General features: G+C 45.2%; 1 protein-coding gene across 4 annotated transcripts in view; it reads left to right on the top strand.

Moving 5' to 3' along the window:
* Nucleotides 1–5,695, top strand: part of frmpd1a (FERM and PDZ domain containing 1a) — a 434,267-nt gene extending 428,572 nt beyond the window's left edge. For all 4 annotated transcript variants that reach the window (XM_085163379.1, XM_085163381.1, XM_085163378.1 and 1 more), the window contains one exon: nucleotides 509–5,695. In XM_085163379.1, coding sequence (XP_085019505.1) covers nucleotides 509–3,891 — 3,383 coding nt within the window. In that variant the 3' untranslated portion in view covers nucleotides 3,892–5,695. The remainder of the gene's footprint in view (nucleotides 1–508) is intronic.
* Nucleotides 5,696–14,242: the final 8,547 nt, after the last annotated feature.

The raw sequence follows: 14,242 nt of genomic DNA, 5'->3' as shown, positions 1-14,242 counted from the left end.
TACATTTTACATAATTTCATGTAATGTTATGTTTTACTTCTACTCCCATGAAGGAAAAAGCTGAAGCTTAAATTGCTCCAATTTACGGGATTTTTTGTTTTAATTTGATTTGATTTAAAAGCAAGCTCATTTCAGAGAGGATGAGCTGATGGGCTCCTCAAGGCCCACTCTACTCTAGTAGAGTACAATAAAAATATGACACTGGAAATGAGCTGAATATATCCCCTTTAAGTAGAGTGTCTATCTACCACCACATTAGCTACTAACAGTAAACATTGGAGCAAAACTAATACAAAAAATTGCAGACAAATAGTTTAATGGCAACTGCTGTGCAAAACTAAAAACTAAATTTAAAGGAAAAAGTGATGCAAAACTTGTAATTTTCATTGAATGTACATTTATGGCCTATTTTGTGTGTCTGTGCACTGCACACAGAAGAATATAAATGTTGTTGTGATATTTGTTCTGCTTTAAACACAAAAGCTGAAATTTTTGTGCTATCTTGCAGACATTTGCTCAGAGATGAAGCTGGACTTCCTCAGCACACTGAGCCTCAGTGATATCAGAGTCTCTGTGCCGGACACAGACAAAGTTAGAGAAGCAGAAGATGATAGAAAATGGAGAGAGGAAGAAGGAGGAGGCAGAGAAACTTTGTTCCAGCTCAGGAAAAGATCGAGGAAGCGGCGTTCCTTCATGGAAACCGATTACACGTCCAGGGTGTCGTATCCAGAGCCAGATCCAGAGTCAAAGCAGGCCCTGGCTTCCAAGCGGTGTCATAAAAAACATTTGGGAGAAGTCAGCGATGCCCAGATCCTCAGTTCAGATCCTGAACCTTCAGAGCAAACCAAGAATCCTAGCCCCACTGTCTCCTCACTTACTCACTCAGAAGGGGAACCTGCTCAGCTTGAGTCAAAGCCCATTCTGTCAACACTCTGCTCGCGTGCACCAGGTTTTGGTTCTCCTGATCAGCCTAGAGACCCAAATCCTGCTCCCAAAACCAGGAAACAGGAAATGGAGATGGAACCTGACGCAATGGAGTCCAAATCGGTCACCGATCTGGTGAAATCAGTGTCTCCAACCATCACTGTTGTCCGCTGCCGTGTGGATCCAGACGGAAAGGAGAGTGCCGATCGGAGGGGTGACGGAAAGGAGGAAGGGGAGGGACAGGAGCAGGATAGGGAAGGGAAAGAGGAAGGGAAGCCGGAGTCAGCAGGTTTGACAGGGAATGGACCGTTCGCGAGTCATATGTTTTTGCAAGAAATCACTAAACAGAAGATTAAGGAGGAGGAAGAGAAGGAAGAGGGAGTGGGAGCATACTCATCTAGCTTGAAGAGACCACTTGTGGGTGTGCAGGCGCCACCAGAAATCCACATACTGTCTCCATGTTTACCAGACGGGAATAAAAAGGGCAGTAACGGCCTTTTGGTGTCCAGTTTGATTGCGCCAGAGATGAAAGCTGCAGGGGAATACATGCTTAAAGTCCCCTCATATTCACCACCACCACCCCCACCTTCATCCCCTCTACCCTCAGTACCAGTCCTTCACAAATCCCAGAGTGGCTGTCTAGTGAAGGAGGAAGAGGGCAGCGAGTACGTGGAAATCCAAAACAAAATTACAGCTTCAGATTATATCGAACACAATCCCAAGACAAGCAATGACAAAGAACAGGCACACGTAAAAGTCACAAGCGTTAACGACGACGATGCCATCGGGGCTGTGACCGTAAGCGATGAAGTTACAGACAGCACCACTTCTGACAATGTTTTTGATGATGATGATGATGTTGATGAAGTGAGTAATTCGCTGAGTGACAGGAGAGATGACAGGACTAAAGCTACAAAGTGTAGAGCTAAATCAGCAGGTCAAAGCGAGTCACAAATCAAGTCTCGCACAAGAATTCATTCTGATTATACTCGTGCTATAAACTCAATTACAGCAAAGCTCGGAGCTGCAACAAGCGCCGCGTCTCCTACTTTTAATTCAGGTGTTGGATTTCTCAGTGCTTTAAATCAAACCGTGGATAAACCCAGAAGCGAAACCCAAAGTGCTGAAGATAAAAAAAGTTTAGCTAGTTCTAAGTTAGAAAAGACTAGCATGGCTACAATCACCGATCTCGCTAAAAAACCTACTTCTCCGACTCATTTCCTCTTCCAAACCTGTTCCCCCGCCATCATGGGCCGATTATCTGCATCAACGCTTAGGGGGAAGATTCAACAGCTGCCTCTTTATTTATCACGATCTCAAGAGTCTCTCAGTCAACCCGGGATTGGGAACGTGGCCCGGAGTCCTGCTGAGGACACCAAGGAAGAAGCAGAGGTCACCATTAAAGTAACAGACGTTAATGATGTCAAACAAAATGCTGACTTAGAAGTTGGCAACACTGCGGAGTCGGTAGAGTCAGATGATTCGGATACAACGGTCACAGGATCAGAGGTGGACGGGGAGTTTTGTGTAGAACTAACATCAGCAAAGAGTCTTAATTCAGGGACAGAGGTGAAGGAGGAGCCTGTTCAGACTGAGCCTAAGCCCCAACATCGAAATTTGTTGTACTCTGGATCTGATAAGGACACATCCGGACCAATAACAGAGCCCCCAGCCTCCATAGTAAGCCAACTCCAAAGAGATGCCGCAGGTTTAAAGATGGACACTCCCGGTCCTATAAAAGACTCTCCAGAACCAAACTCCAAAGTCACAAGTCCAGATGCAGACGTACCAGGTTATAAAACAACCAATCGATCACCTTCCATCCCTCCTGCAATCGTGGTGACCACAGAGAATCTAAATGGGCCCAGGCTTCCTTTTCAGCCACAGAAAATAAGAAGGACAAGCAGCGACAGGCCTTTAATCGATCTTTGTAGACCTTCAGAGAAAGTTTCAGGCTCAACAAAAACACCTCCTTCAGGCTGCAGAGTATTCACTATCTGTGAGGATCCAACAGAGACAAAGGCCCAGGCCGAGGTGGTGTCTGCTCCACCTCTGAAGTCAGAGTTTGGGTGTGGTTCTGTGCTATCTTCTGGATGCGAGTCGATCGTAGAGGGGGTGCAGGTGCCACTGGACGCTTGCGGTTGCCCAGCTGTTTACACAAACTGCTTCGGCAGCGAGGACAGCTTCGATGATGAGCTGACGGTCTACGAGTTCTCCTGCCGCACACAGAGCAGCGAAGTAACGCAGACTTCTGGGGCAGGTCTTCCTCTAATGAGCTCTTCCCCTGTTCCCTCCTTTCTTTCCCCTACGTCCTCCCATTCCCCCTCGTTTCCTCGTTCCATTCTTTTCTCCACTTCTACCTCTGAGCTCAGCCCTCTCCTCTCGCCTCTCTCTGACCCTTTCACTTCTCAAACGCACAAGGACACCATGAGTCGGCTGGGTCAGCAGCGCTACCCAGAACCTCCCACGGGTTTCCAAGTACTCCGCTTAGATGTAGACCAGCTTCTTTCCATTCTAGAAAGCAGCAATGCCGACCGATCTGTAGGAGGACACAGAGCTCGTCACCCAAGAGAAACGTGCCCTGCTCACTTTACGGAGAACAAAAGGGTGCTCCAGATGGAAGCACGGCGGCTGATGTCAGGCTGCCAAAAGGTGGTGGGGATCGGACAGAGCCCAGAGGAGATGCTTCACTCTCTGGCCAACAGTTTCCGGACCCTGGTGGAGCTGGCAGGCGTGTGCCTCTGGTTTTCTGGGTGCGACAGGTGCGACCGGAGGAACGCAGAGGCCGTCGCAGGTCTGGCAGATGTGGCCCGCTCATTCAGGGACTTCTGCCTGGCGGCGGAGCGTGCCAGCAGCAAACGCAGCTGCCAGGACCTGAGCACCAAGCTGCTAGCCAAACAGTGCACAGCACTCACCGCCTCAGTCTTCTGCCTCACTCAGCTGTTCCGCACCCTCACTACACTCTGAGGCGACCGCAGCCCTTCGAGAAATTACCTTCAGCCTTGCGATCTGTGGCGTTCAACTCCACATCCGTGAGGTCACCAGTGAGCTCACAGCTGCTGTAGGTGTGGATAAGTGTGACCTGGGACTCTCGGCTTGCGGTGCTGTTCCTAGGAAGCTCAAAAAACTGGGGCCGGTTAACAGTTTTTTTTCTGGTGATCAAGGCAGAGATCGCCGAGGCGCATGCGTTGACTAGCTGTGCACGTACTGTACCAAACAAACCAGATGGATAGCCAAGAGCCAGACTGTAGAGTGCTGCAAGCTTGCATTCCAATATCAAAGCTGATGTACTTGAATGTATTCTATGTTATTAACTATTTATTTATTTATTGATTGGTTTATTTAATGAGATACTGCAGTTTGTCTAAGGAAGAAAGGAATGTCAAGGAATAAATATGGAAATGTTTACAGTCATAGACAGAGGAGCAGCGGTGTGTCAAAGTAGTGGGCCTTTTTCACACATGCACAAGCACACATGTAATCGATGCAGAGGAACTCTGACTCATCCATTCATACACTGGCCTTTTGTTCAACAGACTGACCATTTTAACTCTTCTCATCATCTGACTGCAGTTTACGGATTCTTATATACTGTAATAGGACGTCAGTGAAGACTTTTTCTGAATGTTAATGTTTACAAAACCAAAAACTAGTGTGGGACATATTTGATGATTTCAAGCCTGAAGCCATTTGCTGTTTTATAAACCTAGTAGTGGAATGCTCATGTATGCGCGTTGCAGGATTTTACGAAACGGCACATTGAGTTTTTTGTCCTTTTACACCAACATTTGATAGGATCTGTGGAAACGTCAAAGATTCTCAACATTTTCTTTAATTTATTTTCTCTTTGACTGAAACCTTCCAGTGCATGGTGACGTTACCATTGCAGCTCCTTGCATTTATTTCCATATATTCATTTATTTTTGTATATTCCACAACAGTCTGCAGGCTACAGAAGATGCTTATCAATAAGTATTAAAGGTGTGTGACAGTTCTTGAGTTTCTGATTGCTTTCAAGATTATAAAAACCATCACACCTCTGCTTGAGTTCTGAGGATGAAGAAAAACGACTGTCCCTTATACTAAGTGCATTATTATAGATTTCCCAGTATGACTACAAGTACTTGACCAGTGACATAACGTGGCCACAGAATGCAGTATTAGCTTTTACAGCCTTTGACTAATTGTGTAGGCCGGTCAGACCCAGTGATTGGTTCACAGCCTCTTCTTGGTTTTCTTTAAAATTTGACACAAAAATTATGTAAAACGCTGATTTGTGCAAAATTTATTATTGTGGATGAGCTGCTGTATGGCAGCGTTTTCACTGGGAATGTTTAACAGTTAAAAGGCTCGACACACAAGACCTGCATGTTCACTGCAGAAATAACCATCAAAACTCGTTTCACCACTTCAGTTCAGGGGATACAGTAAACTGCAAACGGTGTTTCTTTTTATGATAGCAGCCAAAACGCTTTTATTCACATTACTGTTTTGTTTCATTAGGTTCCAATAGGATATTTTCCTGTATTATTTTTTCCAGTTTGCAGAGAAGAATGGGTTTAGTTTTACCATTATCTCAGCGTGGACGTTTCCCTAAAAGTAATGATGGAAAACCTTTTTTTAAAGTCCTCTGTGCTCACGAAGCATGCTGTTATAATCCATAAAATGCATTGTTATCTCTTCAGGGATTTTATCTGTGAATGACGGATAGATGAAGTCTGTGCTTGCTTTGTAATGCTCAATTCCCACCATTAAAAACTATGTTATGATCTTTTCATGATTCCTTTTATTTTTCATCCAATATCATCTTTGCTGAGTCAGACAGACAATGCAACAGGGTTGCAAACTCTGAGTAAGTAAGTAAACTCTGAGTCCTCCTCAATGCAATATTAGAAGGATACCTTTATGATACTAAATATTAGTAATAAGCACTGGCAGCTCTCAACTTTTGAAGATGAAAAAAGTGGACTCCCCCCTCCTGTGGGTCACAGTGGTTTGGTCCACTCCCTATATCCTTAATCAAAAAGGTGACGTTAGAAAAAGGGACAGTATTTACATTAACCACTCAACAGATTAAAACGGTTACAACTATTCTGCTTTTTTTTCTCGGCTGCATTACTTTAAAGTTGAATCTTATATATTATAGTCAGTGTTGGGGAGTAACGGAATACATGTACCGCCGTTACGTATTTAAAATACAAAATATGAGTAACTGTATTCCGTTACAGTTACCATTTAAAAAGGTGGTATTTAGAATACAGTTACTTTGTTGAAATAAATGGATTACACGGCGGTACTTCCCTGTTTCATATTGTCGCGGGTCAGGACTGTTTGGGTTTTGTTTGACAGCTACGTTCTGTTGTTCCAGGCGGCAGCGTTACGGTTGCCATGGTTACAGGGTGACGCTCTCTCTGCGTGTGTTTCCTGGGTGAGAGAGGCCTTTTTGTTGTTGTTGTGCTAAGCTAATAGGCAGAATGCTACCGGTATAGCTCTAAAGAATGTAGCATCATAGGCAGTGTAGTCCGTGCTGCAGGGAGAATGGACTGCCATACCCGTTATGTGTCTGTGAGCGCGAGGAGGGAGAAAAAGGAAAAGTACAAGTTGTCATTGAGCAGAAACGGGAGCTGGAAGCATGTAAATATAATAATAACCACTGCAGCCAAGAAGAGTGCCTGACGAGCCCAGTTGTAAGTAAACTATTAAGACTCGACTGTACACCGTGTTCGTGTTTTCCTCCAAAAACAATAAGTTCTGTTGGAGCAGCCTTTCAACGCCTCTCTCTGTCTCTCGCTAGCAAAGTTGACCCAGACAACAAAGTAAAGCTAGTTTTCGGCTACGAGCCTGACACAGAACCCACCGTATTAGCCAGAGGTCCCTTTACTACGGTTCGGAGCCGCGAACCTTCAGTAACAGTAATAAATCACAGCAATAGTACATTCATGTAGTTGTAAACAGCATGATAATATATTAAGTAATCCAAAGTATTCAGAATACGTTACTCTCATTGAGTAACGTAACGGAATACGTTACAGAATACATTTCGGGGCATGTATTCTGTATTCTGTAATGGAATACATTTTAAAAGTAACCTTCCCAACACTGATTATAGTGTGACCATATTGTTAAGATGCAGCTGCTTAATTCATGTTTCTATATCAGGAAAGAGGAACAGTTGAACATAATCAACACAAACAAAGATAATAAAGAAGAGGCAAAAACAAAGTTGAGCTAAACTGGGAAAATAATAAAATTAGGTAAAAAAATCAATCGTCATAGTTCACAGTGTGCACATATGAAAGAGTCTGGAGATGCTGTGGCATCTGTCACATGTGCTCAGAGTGAACCTGCTCTCATCTGTGACGACAACAAGGCGCCAGTGGCAGTTCTGCCAGATCTGATGTTCTCTGGCGAATGTCAGTTGATCTGCACGGTGCTGGGCTGTGAGCACGTCCCTCTGAAGCAGGGAGGGTGTTGCACCCTCAGAGAGACATGACTCCATTCTCCTTTTTCTTGCAACTTTATTCTCCTCAGTTCAGTTTGGAGTTTACAGGCAGCATAGCGTATCATCAGCAAAACATCGCTTCCTCAGGTCTCAGACACTGTTTTTTTTTCTGCGCTTACTGATGACATCACACATCTGAACTCTGACCTCCTGGAGCCAGTAAACTACAAAAATTAACTAGAAATGTGTTCAAAAACAAAACACTATTTAATAAGCGTAGTCTTTAAAGATTTTCCCAACAATTCAGAAAAATATAAGTTTTATAACTACTTTCAGAGCGCAACACCCTCCCCCACAAAAGAAAAATGTTGCCACACATTTTCTTTCTAATCTTTGACAATTTACCAAAAATAGAACATTTAACCAAAGATGAGTGAGCAAACAAGTATTTCCACACATATTACACATTACTGGGTGAGAGGCTACCATCTCTTAGTATCTCAGGACAAGTCTCTCATGGTCACGATACACAACTAAATGTTCATAGTCCTTTTGTACTGAAGGGTGGGTTATCCCTCGAAGTATTGGTGGGCCCGCCGAATCTTCGCAGTGGGACAAGGAAAATACCATTTACACCCCAACATCATGTGATTACACATTTCAAAACCATGAGTTTATTAAACCCATATTGTACCCACTACTGTCTTAACTCTTTGACACTAGAATGATAAACCTTCCCTCTATTTATTATAGTCATAATGCTTAGAGTACCTGTTTTTCTTTTAACTGTAACATGTGTCAATACCACATCAACATGAACTGCAACTGTAATGTTACACTTAGATTAAACTCTCTTGTGAAGTTGACTGTGTTTTTCTGTTATATCTATTCATACTGTAAAGGATACATGAATGATGGTGGGACAGAGGAATGATGGATGGCACTTGAAGGGCTGTTCACACTGACAGGGCACGTGCTCCATTGCTGGACCGTTGGCTGGCCTAGTTTTTCATATGTGTAGACACGCCGGGGCTGTCTCATTCTCTTTGGTTTGTGCCTCCATGTCTCAGCATCACTCTGCTCACTCTCGGGTCCAACAGCTGGAGCTTCAAAATCCTCCTCCAAACTGCGTCTCTCCTCCACCTGTTCCTCTTCAGGATGCCCCTCTGCTCTGAAAGCAGGCTCAGACTTCTCTCCGAGTGCTTCACTCTGGGGGCAGAAATCCTCTGCTTCTGGGTTGAGGGGTGGATCAGCATATCTGAGTGCTGTCCACATGTGACAGTCGTCTTCACTAGAACTGCCTGTGTCTGTTTGGTCAGTATCGGGCTTGGTCTGATGATGTCTTCTTGCTGACTGTCTCTGTTTGTTTCCATGGCTTTTCTCTTTCAGGCTGCTTTCGCACACCCCAGACTCGTCAACCAGGTAAGGACACGGCAACAGTAGGTTACGGTGTAACACTCGTCTTCTTCCTGTCCCCTGCAATGGCTCAACCACATACACTGGACTATCAGGACCTTTCCTTTCGGTGATGACATGAATCATATCCTCCCAATAGCTGCGCAGTTTCCCAGGACCTCCTCTGGGTGTGAGATTTCTCACCAAGACATGGTCACCTGGCTGAAGCACAGAGCTCCATGCACGTTTATTATAGTTTTTCTGTCCCCTTCTTGCACTCTTTCTCATGTTCTGCCTTGCAATTGCATAGGCCTCTTGCATAACTCCTCTCCATTTCTCTGCATAGCCACTGTGTGACTGACTCTTCTCTTCTTCTCTTTTTGGGAAGAGCAGGTCGATAGGCAGGGTTGGTTCACGGCCAAAGAGAAGGAAGAATGGAGAAAATCCTGTTGCTTCGTGCACAGTCGAGTTGTAGGCATGAACTACTTTGTTCAAATGGTCTTTCCATCTTGACTTCTGAGATTCATCAAGTGTCCGGAGCATACCTAGGAGTGTCCTATTGAAGCGCTCTGCAGGATTGGCCTGTGGGTGGTACGGGGAGGTACGAGAATGGCTGATACCGCAGTAGCCTTGAAGCTTGCGGAAAAGATTGTTCTCAAATTCTTTCCCCTGGTCATGGTGTATTTTGGATGGGAAACCGAAGCGCATGATAAAGTCATCAAAGAGCTTTCTTGCCGCAGTCTTCCCAGACTTGTCCCTTGTCGCATATGCCTGGGCATATTTGGTGAAATGATCCACAACTACGAGTATGTATTCTTCACCTCCTGTGCACTTGTCCAAATGCAGATAGTCAATGGATATCATCTCAAACGGCGCAGAGGTTTCAATGCTCTGAATTGGTGTTCTGGTTATTCTGTTAGGCTTCTTCTTCTTTATACAGCGACACACCTGAGTGACATAGTGCTCCATTTCCTGCCTCATTTTAGGCCAGAAGAAGCGCTCCCTGGCGAGAGCGACCATCCTGTCTGCTCCTAAATGTCCCATCTCCTCATGTAGATGCTTATAGACCATGGGCTTTAATGAGTCAGGAACAACTAACTGTTTTCTCCTGGTGGTCTCACGCCTCAGAATGCCATCTCCATCAATCTGCAAATGGGGCCACTGCCGAAGAAGGTACCTAACTGCCTCACTCTCCGCCATCTTTTCTCGCTGACTTCATGACGTATGTCAGCGGGTTATTGTCACTGTACACAGTAAAATGAGGCGCATGAAACAGATAATCACGAAAGCGTTCTGTTATGGCCCATTTCAGTGCCAGGAATTCCAGCTTGCCTGAATGTAGCTTGTAATTTTTTTCTGCAGCTGTCAATGTCCGTGATCCATAGCCTATGACTCTCAGGGCAGTCCCTTGACGCTGGTACAAGACTGCACCCAACCCATCTTCAGAGGCATCTACATGAAGAACAAATGGTTTCTCTAGATCTGGATATGCCATGATTGGTGGGTTTGTCAGCTGGTTTACTATTTTGTCCAATGTCTCTTGGTGAACTGTCATCCACTGGATTGGATGGGATGGTGGCAGCTGGGCAGATTTGCGGTGGCACTCCTTACTCTTTCCACGCTGCTTGTGTTCAGACTTAGGCTTTGCTAAGAGTTCATAGAGGGGTTTGGCTGTCCTTGAGAAGTCCTGTATGTAGGGTCTGTAGTAGCTAAGGAAACCCATCAACTTTCTCACCTCTCTCACGGTCGATGGTTTCTCCTGTTTCAGTGCTTGCACTGCTTCAACTTCTTTGGGGTTCATCTTGTATCCCTCTGCTGAAACCACTCGCCCCACATAGCAGACTTCACGTTTGAAAAAGTCACACTTCTGTGGCCTTAATTTGATACCACACTCTCTTTGTCGCTGTAGCACTCTCTTCACATTTTGGATGTGTTGTTCGAAGCTTGAGCTAAAGACGAGTACATCATCCAAATATGGGACACACATTTCATCCCTGAGGTCTCCCAGGCATCCCTCCATGTAGCGCTGGAATGCTGCTGGGGCATTAGTAAGGCCGAATGGGACCCTCACCCACTCATAGAGTCCCCATGGTGTTATAAATGCGGTACAGGGTCTGCTGTTCTCACTCATGAAACCCTGGTGATAAGCCTTTCCCTGGTCCAATACTGTGAACCAGGAGTTGCCCCCAAGGTTTTCCAGGATCTCCTGTATTCTTGGGATGGGATGTCTGTCGGGCAGTGTCTTTGCATTCAGGAGCCTATAGTCTACACACAAGCGAAGGCCACCATCTTTCTTCCTGACGCATACCACAGGCGAAGAATATGAAGAACAAGATTTTTGGATCCAGCCCCGATTGAGTAAGTCTTGTATGTGTGCTTTTACCTCCTGATAAAGGTGTCTGGGGATTGCATTATATGTCTTTTGCACAGGCACTTTGTCTTTTAGCTGTATCTCCAGCTCTAGATCTTTAATGCATCCTGTGTCCCAGTCATCTTTTGCAAAAACATTGCATTCCTCCCTCAGCATCTGTTTTACCTGCTGCTGTTGGTCACTTGTCAGATGGCTCAAATCCACTGGTGGGTCCCAGGGCTCAGTTTGTGTTGTCTGACTGGACTGCACTGTGGGTAAGGAAGTACTTCCGTCTGATGTCTTAGAAAGCTCACCCTCCATACATTTTACCTGTGGCATGTAGATAGCATCAACATTGTGCAGCCACCCCAGTGTAGTGCGACCACAGAGGGTGATATCATGGTCAGTCATATTTTCCACAGTCACTGCAACTTTAGCATCACCTTCTGAGGGGAGCTGAATTAGCTGTTCTCTAACAACTAGGCCTGCTGGCCATGGTGTCTCACAGTTCGGCTCCAACACTGCATGTGACCCACTCAACACACTCTTATTTAGCCAACCACATTGCACTGTCATCATGTTACGCTTCGGGATGGTCACAGGTCGCCTTCCTACTCGGGCTATGTGGGGATGGCTGTCAGGCGTTTGTTTCTTTAGGACAGACAGGACAGCTCTTGCAGTTTTCCGCCCCACCTCGAATGCTGAGCACAATCTGTCCAGCATATGCCCTGGGGGGATACAGTCTTCACTGGTGTCATTTCTCAAAGCTAATTCTTCTATCACATTAAAGCCGATGATGGGGCATTCAATGTCACCACTGGCGACTAGGATTGGAACTTGGACAGGCCTGTTAGTCATCCCAGCCACAGCATTTTTGGACAGGCTGAACTCAGTCTCTATCCATCCTTCCTATAGAATACTGGTCCCATTAGCAGCCGAGAGCTCTAAATCTCCCTCTTCGAGCAGCTCTTCCACCGACCTCATTTCAGCATCAGGCAGGTGTTTCTTTCTCCAGTTTGTCCCCACTATCGATACTTGTGAGCCGGTGTCCCACAATATTGTGGTGTCCACACCTCCTAAGAAGCCACGGACCTGGCATCTTTTGCCTACCAGCTTCGCCATTTGTTGTTGTTTACCAGTGAGGGGTGCTTTGAGGCTGAACGGGTCGGTTTGGTGTTTCTCCCCTTCAGGGTTAAGTATGATTTCGATCTTACTTGAATTAGCTGAGCACTTTTTCCTACGACAACCTGCTGCCCAGTGTTCCGTACTGCCACATTTGTAACAGTGGTCACATTTGTTTCCTGTATTGGATGATTGACACTGCTGGCACTGTCTAACGTTTGTGCTCCTAGGCTGTGATTGGTATTTCCGGTCAGGTGGGTCGGCCATTCTCATGTGCTGAGGCTTAACGGTCTGCTGGAGGCTGGCAATGTGAGTGGTGAGGTTCTGCAGAGCCTCACATATAGCCTTGTTGCCTTGATCAACTTTATCCATTAATGTGTCTCGTTTGACCGCTCCACCTTGCTTGTTCTTACTGTCTGATGTGTGCATACTGCTTTCTTTCTCCACCTCTTGGTCTTCCCCACTTACTGCTGCAACTTTGATCATCTTTGCTCTTGATGCAGCTGACAGCTTATTCTTTCTTTCCATTTCCAGACTGTATGCCGCAGTCATTTTTTCCAGAAGAACCTCATCTGTGATTTTAGGATTTTGCAGGTATAGCTTCACATCAGCTCGGATGGTGTCATCATGGAGGCCAGTGAGTACTGTCTGGAGAAACTGATTTTGGATGAGCTCCGAACTGTACTTTAAACCAGACTGAACTCTCTCTGAAGCAAGAACAAGTTGTTGTCTCAAATCCATGGCTCGCACCAAAAACTGGATTGGAGTTTCTTTTGGCTCCTGTACAGCACGTGTGAGCGAGTGATACAACTCTGTGGCATCTTTCTCAATGTAATCAGTCCGTAATATTTGCCTGAGAGCTTGCAAAGTCAAATCTACTCTACTCTCAAGATAGCTTTTCAGTTTTGTTCCTGGGGTTATAGCTTGAATGATGGCTTCAACAATGTCTCCTTCATCATATCCCCTCTTCAATGCCCTCTGGATTTGTCTTTCCAAGCTAGTGTATGTTAATTTGTCCTTTTGGTTTGGTTCTCCAATTTGTCCCATTATTTTCAGATCCCGTCGGTACAGTGGATGTACAAAAGGGACACTTTGAGTGGCGACAGGGGTGACCCGTGTAGCATTCAGATGAGAAACACTTTCTCTCTGCTCGTCTGAATTACTGGGTGCTATCACATTTTCAGCCACAGGGTGGTGCTCTTGTACCACTTGTTGAGACAACGGGGCATTACTTTCGCATCTCTTTTGCTTCACTTCATTAATTTTGTCATCTAATTCCAACAAAAGAGACATTCCTTCATCTTCTCGTGCAGTAACATCCTCTCCCTCTAAGTACTGGAGAATACGCCGCCTCAGTTTACGAGGTAAGTCTTTTTCACTTTCATCCACGGCTAAACTGAGGGCAGCACAAATCTCATTCAAATCCGGTGCTAGCAGTGTAAGTAACTTTTCCTCTATCTCCTCAAGAAGTTGCTCCCAATCAGGAGACATCTGCTGTACTTTAGACATGACGAAAAACGTTTACCTTCACTGCCTTTTCTCGGAGGGATGGCACTGCCGTGCGAGTTCAGGTGGGGGGTAGTGAGCGAGGCTAGTCACCTGTAGCTCGTCCTTCTTTGCGGTATAAACTCCAAACCGGGTGGAAACACCAAGATTATGTTGCACCCTCAGAGAGACATGACTCCATTCTCCTTTTTCTTGCAACTTTATTCTCCTCAGTTTAGTTTGGAGTTTACAGGCAGCATAGCGTATCATCAGCAAAACATCGCTTCCTCAGGTCTCAGACACTGTTTTTTTTTCTGCGCTTACTGATGACATCACACATCTGAACTCTGACCTCCTGGAGCCAGTAAACTACAAAAATTAACTAGAAATGTGTTCAAAAACAAAACACTATTTAATAAGAGTAGTCTTTAAAGATTTTCCCAACAATTCAGAAAAATATAAGTTTTATAACTACTTTCAGAGCGCAACAAGGGCAATTATATTTCCCAAGAGATATTTCACAG

This window comes from Neolamprologus multifasciatus, chromosome 6 (genome assembly GCF_963576455.1).
Source record: "Neolamprologus multifasciatus chromosome 6, fNeoMul1.2, whole genome shotgun sequence".
Lineage (NCBI taxonomy): Eukaryota > Metazoa > Chordata > Actinopteri > Cichliformes > Cichlidae > Neolamprologus > Neolamprologus multifasciatus.
This window is presented reverse-complemented; position numbering and strand designations above follow the sequence as displayed.